Source organism: Saccostrea echinata, unplaced genomic scaffold (genome assembly GCF_033153115.1).
Source record: "Saccostrea echinata isolate AGI-Se365-2 ecotype Australia unplaced genomic scaffold, CSIRO_AGI_Sech_v1 ptg000009l, whole genome shotgun sequence".
NCBI lineage: Eukaryota > Metazoa > Mollusca > Bivalvia > Ostreida > Ostreidae > Saccostrea > Saccostrea echinata.
The window spans coordinates 40,373,274-40,392,095 of NW_026889758.1; the positions used below are offsets into that span (position 1 = coordinate 40,373,274).

The 18,822-nt window shown below is 32.3% G+C and overlaps 2 protein-coding genes across 2 annotated transcripts in view; one reads left to right on the forward strand and one right to left on the reverse strand.

Annotated features, from left to right (window-relative positions):
• The first annotated feature begins 358 nt into the window (after nt 1-358).
• LOC133183716 (uncharacterized) lies at nt 359-7,181 on the forward strand. Its single transcript, XM_061318638.1, has 4 exons — nt 359-651; nt 2,494-2,565; nt 2,685-2,791; nt 6,326-7,181. The coding sequence occupies exons 2-4, from the start codon at nt 2,542-2,544 to the stop codon at nt 6,705-6,707; spliced, it is 513 nt and encodes a 170-aa protein (XP_061174622.1). The 5' UTR covers nt 359-651; nt 2,494-2,541; the 3' UTR covers nt 6,708-7,181.
• A 4,619-nt stretch (nt 7,182-11,800) lies between these two features.
• The window catches only part of LOC133183717 (kelch-like protein 9), a 31,672-nt gene continuing 24,650 nt past the window's right edge, over nt 11,801-18,822 (reverse strand). The window contains exons 5-6 of the mRNA XM_061318640.1: nt 16,539-16,691; nt 11,801-12,265 (exon numbers count right to left, since the gene is read on the reverse strand). Of these exons, the coding sequence (XP_061174624.1) occupies nt 11,823-12,265; nt 16,539-16,691 (596 nt within the window). The 3' untranslated portion in view covers nt 11,801-11,822. The remainder of the gene's footprint in view (nt 12,266-16,538; nt 16,692-18,822) is intronic.

The window sequence follows — 18,822 nt, forward strand, 5'->3', positions numbered from 1 at the left end:
CCTAACTAGTAAATCAAAGGTTACATTGTTATTTCATTCACTGCTTTGATGGTGACGAATGATTTAGTTAATTCATTGTTTTCGCCAAAATCGTATCTATTTATCAAATTCCTGCGAATCGTAAAAAAAATTGTTATTGATATGCAATATCGTTAAACTGATCAATTTCACTTGCCAAAATAAGAATCTTTTGAAGTAATTAAAGAGAAAACATTAGTTAGTCAACTACAAGATGTTTGAAAGGTTTTGGCTAAATATTGGCTCGATTGCATAATTCTGGGTATAACTGACCACGTATTAGCGACACTATATCGTGTCATGGCTTGTTGGCTAATTAGATGGTGGAATAAAAAGCCTAGTAAGGCACAGACTTTATAATAGAAAGCTGATCAAGTTATTGGTTATAAATCTCGCCAACGCGATAAAATTACAGTATAAATACCACAACGTTTTCAAAACACCGTATCACATCACCGTCACAAAAGGGGTGGAGGGCTGAAAGTGATGACTCTTAGAGGATGAAATCATGGAGAAGCTTTATCCAAATATTTTGGACATATTAACAGTTTAGGGACTATATATCATATGCGAGAAATATAATATCAATTTTTCAAAGAAGTACGAAATTGGAATAGTAATAAAATATAAAAGGTAAGAAAGTCTTCTTTAAAAAAATTAATTTGCATAAAACAGAATGTATGCAGTATCATATCCATCTCCAATAAGGACTGTTACAGTTATCAAGATTAAGAAAGATAAGATCTGAAATGTCTTCATCTTGTACAAAGTGGATCAAAGATCGACTGTGCTTTAGAATTAACTCGTCATATTGAGGAAGGTAATCAGAGAAATGGGACAAGATTACCCTCGGGAAATCGTACAATTCAGAACACTCCGCTGTACCTGTGCTATTTCAGGTATTGGAAGACAACATATTAATAACTGCACTTTAATTTTATATTGTTAATACCATCAAAATGGGAAACAGTTTTTAGTCGGATGAGGTGAAAAATTAAATTATTGCCAAACATATGATAACGTTCATTTTACTATTGGAATGATATCAGATACATTTGTACATATGATTAGAAAATTTAGTTTAACATCTGTGTCCCCATTTTGCGAAAGAGGCGAAAGTTTCAGTTCCACATTTTATATAAAAAAAAAATGTATCATGCGGTTAACTTTATATTTAATTCTTGTATAGGATAAGAAAGGCATGTTTTTCAAGAACATCATTCGGTGATTTTTATTGCTCTCTAAATTGTTTTCTCTTTGGATTTAAAAACTTATAGTTTTCTTAATGGATTATGGATGTATTTCTTGTTGGAAAAAAATATGGTCCTTCATTTTATATAATTTGACTTTGTGGTTTTTTTTTTAAATTGGTTGAAAAAATTAAAAAGAAATCGATAAGATTCTCAGCAATTTCCACACGTATATCGGAACACCAGAATTAAAAGAGCATCTTGATCAAGAAAAATTTCCTGATTATTTTCAATCAAACATTGCAATTAAGCACAAATGACACTCTTCCGACAAATAACTGAAATTTTGTTTGAGCGACAACGCTATGGTGACGCTCTAACCTTCAAATTCTGCTGATATTTCTAAGGCATTACTTTGATTCCATATACGAAGAGTTTTCGGCGTCGCTCAAATTCATTTTCCCTATTTCTAATGACTTTCGGAGTTTTCAGTGTTGTCATTAAATAAATCGTCCTGATTTTTACTGGGAAGGGGAAACATTAGTGTGGCAAGTATTTTTTTTTCTATGCAGCTAATAAACCTCGTCACTTTAATTTTCAATTGAATCGTAAGGTGTGGTCCTGTTTCGAAAGCATAGGAGGGATATAGTTCAAAATCGATATAAAACTTTTAAAAGAAAAAAAATCATCTTAGCTTAATTCGCAAATGGCTTGTGAAGAATCCGACATCCAACGTGTGCTTTAATAGTAAAATACCCCGAAAAGAAATATTTACTGCAGTTAAGTTCCTCTACTTGCAATGGTATAACATTATGTCATAAATCCATGCTGTCCTAATATGATGTGCATAAAAACATAGTGAATTTGGACCATAAAACTGTCCGAGCATCTAACCACTGTCGATATTAAGTCATCACAAATAATATACTAATATGAACAGCGTTGCACGTGTTTAATTTTTTTCATGACACTTTTGAATTAACATTATGGCAAAGTGATAAAGATACAATTTAATTTGATTTCAACAACATAATTGAAAGATTATTAAAAAGAAATGAGAGAAAAAAATTAGCAAAGAAAAAAAACTAAGTGTTGCAGACATAAAGGCTAATTCTCAAATTTTAAGAAGTAATGTATAATGCTCGACATTCGCACAGATTTCTGCATATTGTTGGTGTGTTACCCTTGCAATCTCCAGTTTAACTTATTTATATATAACTTGTAAGATTGAGTACACAGCAACATTGACAAAGTGTTAAAATTTATATCTTTATATATTTTTCAGCTTCCGAGATTACCAATCACCCACAACAAAATCACCAATGTTGAAATTATGCATGTTATCACGTCAATATGGGTAAGATCTCTCTCTCTCTCTCTCTCTCTCTCTCTCCATTTTTTAAAACGTTCATGGTAGATTATTTTAGTTTAGAAAAGTTTTCTTCATGGATTTGTTTGATTTTAATAAATTTCTAGATCACAATATGGACAATCAGCATTATGATAAAAGCACAAACTGAAGAAGAACCAAATCCAATACAGACCCAGGCAAATTTACTGAGAGCAATCCTTTGGGAAGAAAGGTGATTTTTTTCCCTCTGACAGTTCACATTTAAAGTTCCAATACAACTACACAGTTCTGTTAACATGTATATGTATCAAAATTTGTCTCCGATATCTGATTAAAAAAATCCATATGGAAGAAAAAGTGCTATTTTCCTATAATAATAAATTATCTGTCGTGAATATGGAATGACATAGAGATAATAGCTATAAAATCAAAATTGACACATGTGGTCCAATGCTCGTACATGTAATTATAAGTGTATGAAACCCAGCCCATTTCTGGACTCTCTCAACATACCTTAATAAACCGTCTAAAAGTAAAGTAGCTCATGTTTTGCTAAAAATTAATCCACATGAATGTAAAGAAAAGTATTTATTGTACTGTACAGCTTATAAAAATTTACTGATTTTTGAAATATCGAACTTTCAAAAAAAAAGAAGTTTTTCAACTGACGTGATTAAAATTTCCTCTGGGTTGGATAAGACTAGTCTACATTCAACAGCAGTTTTAGTTTTGAATATAGATGTTAACATAGTCATGTTAGTGAGAATCTTTGCATTGTAAACTAAGTAATAAGATCTAAAAGCCGATATAGACCATATAAAGCACGTGCAATAGGATTACATCATGCTTTGTCATTCCTCATGATAAATTTAAGAGCAGGCTTTTTGATATCATAGACAACTGTTTTCTCAATAAAAAAAACTCGTAAATGTTCTTACCTTGTAATTAGTCATCTGGAAAATTATTCAAGTTTGTTAAAAATCATTTCAATTCTACAAAGGCATTCTTAAGTTGATATTAAAAAGTGCTAGAGTTCCTTAATGACAATATCTATGTAGTATTTGGAGACCAGGACTTCCAAGAAACTGGAATTTCGATGTCACCAGTTGTGTTCCTTTATTAGCCGACTATTATTTTATACTTATGAAGCAGAAACTACTCAAAAAACTTTCACATGAGAATGGGAAAAAACTCTGCTGCGCCTTTCAGTTCAACATTCGATACATCGACAATGTCTTATCTGTTAACAATAGGTATTTTCATTCATACATGAACTCGATATATCCAAGTGAATTTGAAATAAAGGACACCGTAAAGTCTGCAGTATCTGCTGCATAATTGGATATTTTACTCCCTTTGCCAACTAACAACCAAACTATAAGACAAACGGGATGATCTCAGCTTTTCCATCGTCAACTTCAGTAGTATTCTACAATCATGTGTTTATGTCTCCAAACTGATTCGATACTCAAGAGCATGTTCTGAGGTCTGCTAATTTTTTAACAGAGGCAGACTACTGACAAATAAGTTGAGGTTACAGGCTTTTCAACTATCTCGTTTAAAATCATTTTCGTAAATTCCATGATCGTCATAATGACCTTGTGTGCAAAATACAACCTATTATTGGGTCGTATTTTAACTGACATGTTTCCCACCAATTGTTAGGCCATTGTTTTTAAACCATTTTGACTAAAGAATACTCCGTTTACCTTATCAATACAGAGTACCCACGGCGGGAGTGACCGGTCGACAGGGGATTTTCACTCTTCCTAGGTATCTGATTTCACCTCTGGTGTTTTCAGTGTTCCGATTTTAGCTCTATGTGTTTTTCGCTGGACTTATAAAATGGGTCACTGTTCATTATCTTCACCTTTTACTTTTTCCCTTCCTGTCGTTCAAAAATTCAAAATAAAGCTATTGCATTAAACTATAGTAAGAATTAAAACATTTAGAACAGGTTTAAATCGAATCAAATCCCTTATACTCAAAAGGAGATAAGAATATGTATGCTAGTATGCCTGCTTACCTGTGTCCGAAAAGAGCTTTACATACACTTTGGTTTACTAAATATATGTATTAGTATCTATAAAATCAGTTAAAGCAATCCGGTGCTATTCTTTCAAATTAAGTTGATAACTAGAAACAAAATATTGAAAACAATCACTTGACGATTAATTTTTAGCAACATCTTTTCTTTCTGTCTGTCTTTTTTCTCTCCTTGCTTTGTTATTGTTCTTGCACTATTATTTTAATTAGTTAGACATCTTTATAAGAAGAATATCTTATGATTTCATTTGATAATTCTTTGAATATATAATATAAATCATTTTCTGATTAAAAATTTAAAATGACCAGAATTGAGCATACTGAAGATGAGACAGTTTTATCCATGCTTTCGTGAGTTCCATTCTCCAATTTTTTCATCGTCACGTCATGTTTTATCTACTGTCTTAAGTTTAGAATTGGCAGATGAAAGGAATGTCAGAATGTTTTATTAATGTAAAGGAAATTAGGAATTTGGAAAGCAATGCTAGAATGCTGCTTTATTAATATAACTTCACTCCTCGGTAGGGTATTTCAATTCTGTGGATTATCAATAGTGAACTTTTATGAATCTAATGAAGCCAAAAATTTCCCATATAATATTGATATAAGCTAATAGCAACTGCGTCAATTGAATCCTCTATATCTACCAAACATGGTCAGCTGATCATGTAATTCAGTGATATAATTGCTCAGTATCAACTCGATCATACACAGTGTCCTTTGTATATTTATCCAATTAGCGTAATTACACCGGATATTCAAACCAGCTTTCCGCATATCCATTGTATCTTTAGTTTTGTGAGTATGGTATGAAGTGACCGATCCATTATGACTTTGTCTCCCTCTTGCTTTACGTGGGCACAAAAAATATTATCATTGTGTCCTTAATTTATTTTTTTTTTGTCGAATATCATTTTCGGTTATGTAAATGGTGACGCAAATTATAGAATGCAACCATCCAGGATAAAGCAAAAAAAAGTTGTGAACATACCATGGACAAATTCTTCCCTTCAGAATTTAATCTTTCTGCACAATCAAACTTTGGTCTATAGTAAATGCCAAAGCTTCCAAAATTTTTATTACACAGTCTGCATATTCATGAAATTCATGTTACTGCAAATGTTTTAAAATGCAAAGGGAAAGATGTTTCAGTAAGTAGATCCATAATTTCGTATTAATTTTGAATTTCGAGATATGTAGACCATACAACAACAGTTTTGAAGGTTTCTTATCAACAGTCATTATAGACCAATGATGTAAAAAATATTTATCGTTTCCACGGAATTTTGATAAATATAATTCTTTTTTTCTATGAAATTTTGCCCTCGATACTTTCACAGAACTATGTTTAATCTAACTTGGTATCAATGTACACTACCAAAATACTGTGCAGTGTGCTCTCTTAATAGGGGATTTGAACAATGCATTAGGGACTTTTTTTCAACAATTTCTTAAACGTTATCGCTTTCGCACCAAAAATGTCCAAATTCCTGAAATAATAGTACAGTACATTAACAGTATATTGAGGACGTCCTAAAATGGGATGGGTTTTCATAAGCCTTTCAGTATCACAAAGCTAAGCATATGCTTGTTTTATATATGCATGAACATGTGATATGCACGTATTTACGCACAAAAATATATATATATTACGGTGCATTGGTGAGTTAAGCATAACATATGACAGCATAATAGATTTCATCGTATTTTTTTTCTTTAGGGAATTTGAAGAAATCGGAAAGCGAGCTTATCATACACTCCCTCAACATAGTGGATTAGCAGACTGCTGCCCGACAGTGTCACAAAAAATAAGTCCCATTGGTGGCCTCTCTAGGGAAGGGAGACTACTTAAGTTATACAGAGACCCTCGCACAGTTCAAAGATTTTACGAGACTTCTTGCGCCGCCGGGGTCTTAAACCGACCCTGTCAGTACGTGGACAGCATGCGGCGCTCTAAATGTGTTCAAAGCTACACCTATGTCTATGCTATTGTAAGGGATTATAACACTACACAACCATACCGAATGGACTATATGAGATTAAAGTCGGGGTGCACCTGCAAAGTATATGACCAGCGTACAATTGAAGATTTAACGGATTGACCTTACGGACTTTTGATATAGATATCTCTCATTTTTACAAGAGTCTACTTCATGTGAAAATGAATCACTTTAAGACTTCCTGTTTTTGCCTTTTAAAGCTTCCAAATTAAAAAAAAAAAAGAACTTTCCAGCTTAGCTTTTTCATTGGAGTTTCGTAGGCAATAATTGATTACTGTATTATCGTAAGAAAGTATTGAAAGATGTGCCTAAGAAATTGATCTAGCCAATTTTTTTGTAATTAACATTGGCCGTAGTGTTTGATTTCAATATCACTTTGTTATGTTCACTTATTTTATAAGCAGTTTTGAAAATGCCTTATAGATGAATGCTTTAGAATTTTACTACATATGAACGTGCTTCATTGCTATTGTAATTGCCAATACTTATTATTTCCCGAATTCAGACAACCGAATTGTATTGTTACTTACTTCTTGTTAAAACAAACTGTATTTGATTATGTTTTCTCTAACTGCCCAGAGTGTTTTGTTGTTATTATTCGGGACTCTTGGATATTAATGACTTCACGATCTCAGTCTAGATTAGGGTTAAGTCATTTGCATGAGTTTACTTCGTGATGCAAAATTCCATTTCGTCATCAAACTGTCGACGATTGTTCTTCATCAGTCTTCTCCAAAGACTACCCATTCCTTCTACTTTTCTTGGATATTATGCGAGAATATAAGTAAACATAACCAATTGCATTACTCCAGCTTTATCATAAGTTCTGATAAAATGAATATGATATCTTGTATGTTACGTTTAAGCATTAAAAACCTTTTAACAATAAACTGATTTATGCTGACACCCTTCAAACAAATAGATTAAGCTTGTTGAACGACACACAAGGTTACAAAAGTATACCACCCTCTCCTTCGGAAAGGGGTATAAAATGCAAAAAGGCCTTAGCTGGTTTGCTAATACAATCTGTCGTTTAGGTCAAATTTGACTTATGTCTCTCATACAAATTATAAGGCCATTATTTTCACACGGATTAACTGCGGATTTCTCCTTTTACCCGACCATGACAAGCAGCTCACGGCAAGTGTGATCCCCTCCCCCCTCTAATGTTTTTAAGAATTTGCTCTGTTCACAAGTTTGTATTGTTTTACTGAATTTTTCAGCCTGATTCCTGTTCGTTATCTTCATTTCATGAAACCTATAGATTGTAGTTACTATGTGTCTAATCGTGGTCCTCATGAATAACACCTATTACTTGCAAAATCCAAGTTCCCATTTTTACGTGGGTTGACCCAAAAGTGATGTCATAACTGTTATAAAATCTTTAATAATCGAAAAACTTCATCAAAACTTTATATATTAATACCTCGATCTATTTTGAATTTGTTCTAAAACTTCATTCAGATATATGCAATACTTTATAAAATATTAGAATAAAAACAATGTTGGGTCTCGTCTATCGCCGCACAGCTAGAATGTGCAAATGCCGCTATGACGTTTCTCTTCGACACTCATTTTGAATCTGATGATACATATAATTTACACAAAAGAAAGTGAATTTAGAAATAACATTTGGACGAAGTTCATATAATTTTAATATTACAACTCAAAACAAGACGGTTTATAGGAAATTGGTAGTAAGGGTTATTAGAACTGAAAATGAGTGCCGAAAAGTAACGACGGTGGTAACATTCTTGCTGCGGCGATAAACAAAGCCTTACGTTGTGTTTATCTTAATATTTTAAATTTAGTGTTTTATATAATCAAATGGAATGTTAAAGGAAAAATTAATAAAAGACAGGGGATTTAATATTTCAAATTTTGTTGATAACATTTGATAATTAAAGATTTTATAGCAGTTGTTACATTACTTTTGGACTAACCCTCGTGATTTAATTTGCATTATTTTTAATACATAAGAGAAAAATTTAATAAGTCATAGAACTTCTTTCTGATTGTTTGAGTGCATTCAGTAAGATATCTCTAAAGGGCAAAACAACTGCTATGGCATGTTTACATATTTATCATTACCTGCATACATTTAAAAAAAAAATTAGATATAAATTCAGATTCATAGGTAGAAAGTAAACAATATAATAAGGATTTTCTTCATTAAAGTTAGGGATTACAAAGTAATAGCATAGAAAAATTCTCAAGAGACGGATAAAGAGAGATGAACTATATTTTAAAAACTTGGGAATTAAATCCAATATATGTTGGCAAGAGACACAATATTTAAATCAATTGAAGATTCTTTGTTGCCTGCATATTTCAATGCCATGATGGTAAAGTAATTATGTAGATGCTTTGAAATGACCCGCCCTCCAGATCTTGAATAAAGATGTGTAAAGAAATTCAGAATTATGCAGTGGCAAAGCTTCTTCATTTTTGGATAGTCATTATGTAAATCTTAATTGTTCCATCTGAATGCCTAATCATGACGATATATTCGTAAATCGAAATTTTTTCAAAGCATCTTAACTGATAGATACAAATTTTTGATATATATAAATTATCTCAAAAAGTCTTATTCAACATATATTTTTAATCGCGCACGCGCGCGTGTGTATGCTTTATAGTTCCTTGGCTTATTTTTATCAAAACGATGACTTAATTTTAAATTGTTTGTTTAAACAGGACTTCAGCATCGATAGGATAAAACGAAAGTTTTATTAAGGCTCTTGTATTAATATAGTATTTATTTATTTATTTTTTAAAATTTATTCATTTATTTATTTTATTTATTTACATTTTTCTTTAATGTTCTTATTTGTTGATAAAAGGAGAGAAACTGTGAAATTTTTTATACACCAAAGAAAATAAAATTATAAACAATTATGTCCATTTAGATTTAACATTTCAATACAATATTACTGTGACGCATGGTTATTATGTATATACAAGTAGTGTTTGTCTTTTTTATAATATGTAACGTCTTCCTGTTCAGCTAATACTCATTGTTGAAAGAGAACAATGTGAATGTGAAAGTATTGCATTTGCATAAAGCATGGCAAAATGTTACCATTGAATAGAACCTTTCAACAGTATATGACGAAAGTTCATTGAATAGGCAAGTGTTAAATGTGCCAAATTACAGCCGATCTTTTGTGTGAAACCATTAATTACATCCAACATTATCACTCATTATCCTGCCGGAAAGTACAAATGTTCGCAATCTCTTCAAAACTACCATACAGACACATGTCACAAATAGAAATTAATACCTATATCTTACTTTAGAGCATTAGTATGTACAATGTAAGATTAGCTTACATTTCTTATTTTATATATATATATATATATATATATATATATATATATATATATATATATATATATATATATATATATATATATATATATATATATATATATATATATATATATATAAAAGTATACAGGTTAAAACTTGCCAGTGTGAATGAAAAATCTCGACAAATAAGAAAAAAGATTCATGTCTGTTTCATACATGCCTTTATACACATGCATGAGATATGCCTTTTACACTTAAAAAATATATATATAATCTTGACCAGTATTCCAAACACAGCGGACAATCTATGTTCATTAGTAAGACATTCATGTACATGTATACGAAAGTTCGTTTTTATACTTATGAGTACGTATATAGTAATATATAGAAAAGACAAATAAAATTATGATGTAGAATTGTTAGAATACATTGATATGCAGTATACTTATTATCTGAAATACCAAGTCAGAGGAAATGTTTTGAAAGCCACGAACAAATAATAGATTGCAAGTAGATATATAACTATTTATTCTGAATAACTTTAACATAAAATTATTGCAGTGTTGATATTGTTTACCATTTGCAAACTACATAAGGACTAGATTATATTTTAGACCCGCCAAATTATTTACTAAGCTGATATAATTTCATTGGCTAAAAGAGTAACATTTTCATTTCTACATTTACTTCTTGGATGTAGAACAAAAAAATGCCTAATATAAGGAATTTATGTTTCAAACTTAAGTTAAAAATAAGTGAGTCGGAGATGCAGATGGATAAAGAAAAGAAGGATTCACCTTTACCTTACATTTTGTCTTTAAAATCAATAGGGTCTTTCTTTAGTTTGAGAGATTCATCATTACCTTCAGTTTATTACAAAATCAAGCGAACTAAAGGTATCATTTTATTTTTTAAAAAATCGTTTTCTTCATCGTAAGCCACACCTTAAAAGCATTCTCGTAAGTATTATCTGTGTCGATTTGTGTTTTATATTTGTTTGAAGCATATCATTATCTACGAAAAAATATCAGGCATAGGACTAATAAGTGAATTTTTTTCCATACATAATGGTATTAGGCTTATTTAGGACACAAACCATTATGGTCGCTTATTCTGCCATCTACCAGTAAACACCCTATATTCAAACAAATAAAAAAAAGATTTATCATCACTAAGGTTTGAGAAAATAAAATACATGTGTATAATACAATTAATTTTCAACCATCAGATTTACCAGTAGTTCATACTTTATAAGAATAGAAACCAAAGTAAGAGTGAAACAACCGTATTGGAATCATATGCTGAGATAATATTTCAATACATCTTCTCAAATTGCAAATACATTTGTACATTGCAAAACAACACTTATGCGTATAAATGTATTAAATGACTAAACGGAAGGTTAAAATGGGTCTTTGTTGTTTAATTGTATGCCCCCTTGTAGTAGCAAATTGACAAATGTTGATATGCATTTCCAAATGTAAAGGGATGATTTTTTAAATATCCATAATTCCACTCTCTGATATGAAATAATTGCATACCTGCTTACCTGCTTTTATATACATTTGAAAATGTTTTCCTTTACATAACATTACTCACGATTTTACATGAATTTTACATCTAATTTTGGACAACATGATGTCATGATTTCACCACACTGTACTATATAAATTGTATATCAGCTTTTTGTAAAATACGTATAAATAATCGTTAAAAAATCATTTTAAACATCTATTGGGATACACAAAGTTCTGAAGTGATAAAAAAATGCAATAAGTTCACAAATTTTAAATGTTATATATATATATATATATATATATATATATATATATATATATATATATATATATATATATATATATTCACAAACAATTAAGATACATGTGCATTTATTAAGAAATGTTTTAAGAGTCGTTCCCATTATATGTTTTCATGCAGGCCAAACTAAGACCAGTGAGTTCCAGTGGAAGGCATTTATCCAGCTCGGTCCAAGTATGAGAATCTGAGTCAAAACATTCTATCGATCTCAGTCTCTCCATTTTGTCCCAGTTATAACCTCCTGCAATATAAATTTTGAGTCCCAGAACAGCACAACCAAATTCTGCTCTTGGTGTGCGCATGTGAGATATAACTGTCCAGCAATCACTAGAAGGAGTGTACCTTTCGATGGCATCCATGCAACTGATGACGCCATCTTGGTTTACTGTTGCTCCACCAATTAATAATAATGACCCAGTTACGGGAACAAGATGAGCAAAGAATCGAGGGGTTGATATTGGCTGTTTAATATCCCATTTGCCATCATATGGATTGTAACTTTCTACACGACTCGAAATCATCTTATTTCCTGAAAAATATTTATTTTCTATAAGGAAAGGATCTAAATTCCTTTTCGTGAATCACATCACAAGATTGATACGAAAATTGACTTCCTAAAAATAATAATATCAAAACGTACGACTTTTCTACACTTTATGCAACCATTCCTCAAGATAAATAAAAAAAGCTTTTGATATCAAAGACAACTGCTTCTTTAATAAAAATGGAACTCGGAAATGATGCTGGAAGTTCTCATTGACATCATTTAAGTAGTTTTCGCAGACTGGGTCCTCCAACAAACTGTTGGAATACCGGAGGCACTAATTATGCTCCCTTATTAGCCTACCTGTTTTTATATTCCTATGAAGCAGAATTTTTTCAAAAACTTCTACATGAGAAGAAGATAACATATACCGTGGCTTTCAACTCGACTTTCTGCAATATCAACGACACGTTTTATCATTTAACAATAGTTACTTCCATTAATATCTCTACGACTCAATATATCTCAGTGAACTGGAAATAAAAGACACCAGAAAGTCTGTCACATCTGCGTTTTACTGACTCTAGACGATAAGGACCAACTAACAACTAAATTTTATGACAAACGAGATGACTTCAGCTTTTCCATCGACAACTTTCCTTATTTATGTAGTAATGTTACAATATCATTTTTGCATATGGCGTTTACGTCTCCAAACTTATTTGATTTCAAGAGCATGCTCCGAGTACGATCAATTTTGAAACCGAAGCCGGCAACTGACAAATAAGTTGATATCATAGGGATTTCAACAACCCCATCTACCTAATCAATATATAGATAGGGCTCACTACGGATGTGACCGGTCAACAGGGGATGCTTACTCCTCTTAGGCACCTGATCCCGCCTCTGGAATTTCCATGGGTCCGTGTTTTATGCCCTGTTCACAAATTATTGCTTGTAGATTTTTTTAAGATCGATCACTGTTCGTTATATTCACCTTCTTCATCAAAGTCAGCAATTCGTAAATTCTATGGTCGTTATAATGACCTTGTTATCAAATATAACCTATATCGTTGGGTCGTATTTTGGCTGTTTCATATCAAATGCTAGGCCTTTGAATTTATACTAAATTTGACTACGGATTGTTCCGTCTACTTGATCAATACATAGGTCTCACGGCGGGTGTGACCGGTCAACAGGGGATGCTTACTATTCCAAAGCACTTGATCCCAACTCTTTAATTTTCGGGGATCTGTTTTTATGCTCTGTTCACAAATTCATATTGTTGGTAGATTTTATGAGATCGATCACTGTTCATCATCTTCACCTTTTTCATTCAAAATATAAGATATGTTATCATCAGCCAAAGAAAAAATGTAAGAATCTGAATTAGCACCAGTAAGTCAGTCACTAAAATTGCACGTAAGTGAATGTCTAGTAATAACCAAAACATATAAATACGTTAAATGGTCATGTAACTATAAATGTTGGAAAAGTACCTGTGCATGTTATTTAAATCAATGGTCATCTATAACAGATTCATACTTTTCCTTTCTAAAAAAATTTAATCGTTGTAGAATTCTTCTAAACTGTTTAATTTAACCCATTTTATTACATGTTACAAGATGTTAACGAACAGTATTCAATCTCGAAAGTCCAATGAAACGATGTGTGCTCCTTGTCATGATTGGGGGAAAAACGGAAAAATCCGTAGACAGTTCAGTGTATAAATAACGGCCTAACAATAAGTATGTAAAACGTCAGTCAGCATTTGACTCAATGATAGGCTGTATGTGCTGACAAGGTCATTGTATCGACCGTAAAACTTGCAAAAGGATGACTTCAAACGAGACTGTTGATGTCCTTGTTTCATCAACTTGTTTGTCAATAGCTTGCCTCGTTTTAGAAATTGTTCATACGTAGAGCATGCTCTTGCGTATCGAATCAACTGAGAGACATAAACCCCATATTCTGGTGATAAGGGTATATTGCTACATAAGTAAGGGAAATAACGATTGAAAAATTTAGGTCATCACGTTTATCATAAAGCTTTATTGTTACATGTAGGATACCATTAACGTCTTTTTCTAGTAAATTATCTAAATATGAAACAGATGTTCAGACTCTGTGGTATCTTTTATTTCAAGCTCACTGGGATATATCGAGTCGACATATGAATGGAAGTATTAACTATTGTTAATTGATAATTCCTCGTCGATATATCGAAATGTCGAGTTGAAGACCACAACAAGTGTTTTCTTTTTCTCATGTAGAAGTTTTTGAATAAATTCTGGTTCATATGAATACAAAAATAGGTCTGCTAATAACGAAGCGCAACTGGTACCCATGGAAATTTCAACAGATTGTTGGAAGACCTGATCTCCAAAAACTACATAGATATTGTCAATCAGAAACCCAAGCATCTTTTTAATATCAACTTTAGAGTATTTGTGTGTACAATCAGAATGCTTTTTATCAAAATAATTTTGCAAAGACCAATGACAAGGTAAGTATATTTACGAGTTCCATTTTTATTGAAAAAGAGGCTGTTTATGATATCAAAAAGTCTGGATTTCAATTTATCGTGGGTAATGGTTGTATAAAGTGTTGAAAAATCTTGCGTTTTGATGTTATTGATTTTAGTAAAATTTTGTGATTTCAAATTTTCTTAAAGTTCCTTGGAGTTTTTAAGTATCCAAATCTGATTTACACCACTTCTCGAATATACTGTTGTACAGTACTCCTGAAGTTTCTCCTTCATTACAGTAAATATTTTAGTGAGGAGTAAAGAAAGAGGCCTGGTAGAACATTTACTGGAACCCGCTATGTATCTTTGTTTGTAAGGATTTTTATGAGGTTTAGGAACCCTGTAAAGGTATGGTAATTCAAATTCATTTTGATTGTTGGGAATATCAGAAATATCTAAAACGGACATGTGATTTTGCAGAATTTTCTCCTTAGAAAGGGAGCTATGGGTGTAAGTTGGATTTCCACCAGCAGAATTAAATCCTAGTTCCTCTAAAATACAATTCAAATAATGAGCCTTACAAACAAAGACTGTTGTTATTACCAGCTTTGTCAGCTGGGACCAGAACATACTGCTCGTGTAATATATCTAATTCCTTTTTCACTTCTGAATTATTAAGGACAGAAGGATAAATAGTTTTATACAGCCCTTTAATGGTTTAATGCAAGATTTCAACATCCATCTGATGCTCTTAATCCATTCTGGCAAAGTATCTAGGTCTTCATCCTTCCTTTTGTTCTGCAATCTTTATAAAATAGCTCTAAATCGTTTATACCTTCCCAAAACACACTTTTCAATGTTTAAGCCTTGTAAGGGATTGGATATCTTTAAAATACTTTTATCTATCCACATTTTAACTTTGAATACCAAAATAACCAAAACATAAAAAAGATTTCCATACATTTGCTGCATAAAAATTGCATAGCGCAGAACTACCAGATTTTTGGTTTTTGAATCACATGAGATTATCTTAAGTGTTTCTTAGTTATAATTTCTTAATTTTATTCTAATAAGAAGGTTACTTAATTCTGCAAAGAAGGGTAATTGTTTCACATTTTACCTGAAAAAAAAGTCCAAGGTATACACTTAAGAAATATAAATAGAATCTTAATTTCTCTAATCAATGCTATCCTTGATTTTAAACAACCAAGTAAATACATTTCCTAAAGCATGTCCTTGATTTATAATTAAACATATTTTGAAAAAAGTAAACAAAATTAAATTGAAGCTCAATTTTTTATTCAATAGAATCCTCAGCTAAATTGCACCAATTGTATTTCCTGGAGGGAACTTTGCACTGTTTTTATAATTTATGAGCTTTTAATTCTGACCTTGTTATGCTTCCACTACATCAGGTTTGTATTTGTAAATAAAAAGTAGATTGTCTTAAATGTACTTCAAATGTCATGAAAAAATCTATCACGTGGACATTTCAGAAGACTCCTGTAAATGTGGAAAATTTGACGCAGATGTAATTTTGACTATACTGACTACATGTATTTACTTATTTTCAAAAAAAAAATATATATATATAGCCCCCAAAAAGGAAATCTTTGAAAAGTATTCTATGCAGAAAGTTAATAAAAATACACTTATTTTACACAGTTTCGGAACCGTACATGTACTTATCAATGTAAAGGTCACCTGGCTATGGCTTGTCAATTAATCGTGCGAGGACAATTCTGAACTATCAATTCTGTTAGCTTTCATAAGAGATTTTTTTCGTAGTATTTTACTTGATTCTTTCATGTGAAGAATAGCAATTAAGTTTCTTACGTTTCGTAAACTCACCAGAGCCCCCTACTGCGTACAAGCGGCCGTGAAGTGTGGCCAGGGCCACACACCTCTTTGGAGTACTGAGTGGTGCCACCTCACGCCATGTATTCGACTGTGGATTGTAGCATTCCACAGAGGCCAGTGACTCTGATGCGTCTAACCGTCCACCTATCAAAAAGAAATATCAATTTAACCCTGTGATGCTTTGAACAAAGTGAGTTTTTGATAATTCAGTACCTACAAAAAAAACTTACAGAGAATATGAAGAATTTTAACACAAGTCAGATGTACTACAAAATCATTTGCAATAGTTATTGTCGGATAAACCAGGTTTTAAATCGAGAAATGAATCAAATGTGTATTTTACAGAGTAAGCACAACCGAAAATGTTCCAAATATCGAAGAAAAAATGAAAAACATTTCAACACAAGATCCACACACTAAAGGATTACTAGTAAAAATTTAAGTCGGATAATTTTTGTATTTTTAGGCCATAAATCGCTGTAATATGTAAATTCAAAGAAAAAATTGAAGGACTTAAAAAATACTAGTGTAATGAGGACATCTAGCCCTTCTAGCAAAGCAGTTAGTTTTCAATGCCAAATGTTAGCATTTTTTCTTCGGGACCACCGAAAAAAAGGATAACTTAAAAAGTGAAAACTATTCCAAAGAACTTCTTAAGTTTGGATGACTTATGAAAGCTGTTCTGGAGACAAAGCCAACTTTATCATAACCTCTAAAAAGAGAGATAGCATTTACATTAGAATTCCAATCACTGTCAATCATTTATGAAATAAATCATTTACGAAAAGTTTTGAGGTACTGTAAGATTTTACCTATAGAGTCAATAGGCCGCAGATCTGAAGATTGCTGGTTTGAAAAAAATGGAATGGGCGACAAGAGAGCTACAGAACCATCCATTGAAAAAAGTGTATATTTATTGCGCAAATTATTTCTCTGTATATCTAAGCTACCATCTCAACGTATTAAAAGTTGTGTGTTTCTAGCATATTCTTTTACTACCTCCACAACAAACCATTTCCCAAAACCTTTGTTAATAGTCCTCCTGGGCCAGTAATTGAGACATTTTTAACTACAGCTTTACGTAACTTTTTAATGGAATGTTACTCCGATGTTAAATTAACTAGAACTGTTCATTCCCATTAAGAGGAGTGTTACTCTTGTCTTACTTCAACTGTATATAGACCTCTAGAGGAATGGACCGTCACGGTAGCTCAGTCGGTAGAGCGCTTGCTCCGTGATCGAAAGGTCGTGTGTTCGAATCAAGGCCGCGACTGACCTAAGTCGATAAAAAATAGGTAGCAACTGTTCCTTCGCCAAGCGCTTGGCACTTTGAAGTGAAAGTCACGGTAGGCGTTGGCACGATAAAGAACCCTCACTGCTCAATGGCCTTGAGTGCCGAGTAAAGGTCTAAATTTGAAGCCCTTCACCGGTATATGGTGGATTCTCTGTACGAGTGAAAAATTCTCGAATGGAATGTAAAACAACATACAAACAATCAATCAGTCTAGAGGAATGGTACCCCTTAGTATGAAAACTGTCCCTAACTTTCTAAAGGAATGTTAATCCGGAGTTGTTTTTGTCTTGCTAAAGCTGTGCATAGCCTTCTAGAGGAAAGTTTCTCCGTACTGAAGTTCTTGTCCTACTAGGGCTGTATTTAGCCTTCTAAAAAATTGTTACTCTGGTGTTTCGTTTTCGTCTTACTAAAGCTGTGTATAATCTTCTAAAGGAATGTGCCCCATGTCAAGGATTACAACTCCCTTGGCCTTCTCTGGATTTCGAGAAAGATTAGACTCACTAGGGGCCTCCAGAGAAACCAGAAACCAAAACTTTCAAAAACCGGTCATATGTACTTAATTTTCCACCGAAATATGGCTGAAATATTGCGACTTGGCGTTAAGCAATAATCAATCAATCTAAAGGAATTCAGCTCCGAGGTAAAGTTTTCGTCTTCCTAGATCGGTATCCTAACGTCTTACTAAAGACGTACATAGCCTTCAAAAGGAATGTTACTAATAGTTAATTTTATCTTATTAAAGCTCTGTACATAACTTTCCATATAAATATCACTCCAGAGTGAAGTTCATGTCTTTTTAGCATCGATTAGAGCTGTACATAGCCTTCTGGAGGAATGTTATTCCGGAGTTTAGTTTTTGTCTTAAAGCCTTCTAGAGAAAAATTACTCCGTATCTTAAGATTTTGTCTTACTAGAGCTGATCTAATCTTCCAGAGGAATGTCCCCGAGTAGAGTTTTGTCTTACTAGAAGTGAACATACCC

Excerpts from the sequence above, each read along its gene's own strand:
- LOC133183716 (XM_061318638.1), top strand. The coding sequence starts at position 2,542 with ATGCATGTTATCACGTCAATATGG. Across the intron at positions 2,566-2,684 it reads ATGTTATCACGTCAATATGG|ATCACAATATGGACAATCAG; the intron begins GTAAGATCTCTC and ends ATAAATTTCTAG. Across the intron at positions 2,792-6,325 it reads GCAATCCTTTGGGAAGAAAG|GGAATTTGAAGAAATCGGAA; the intron begins GTGATTTTTTTC and ends TTTTTTCTTTAG.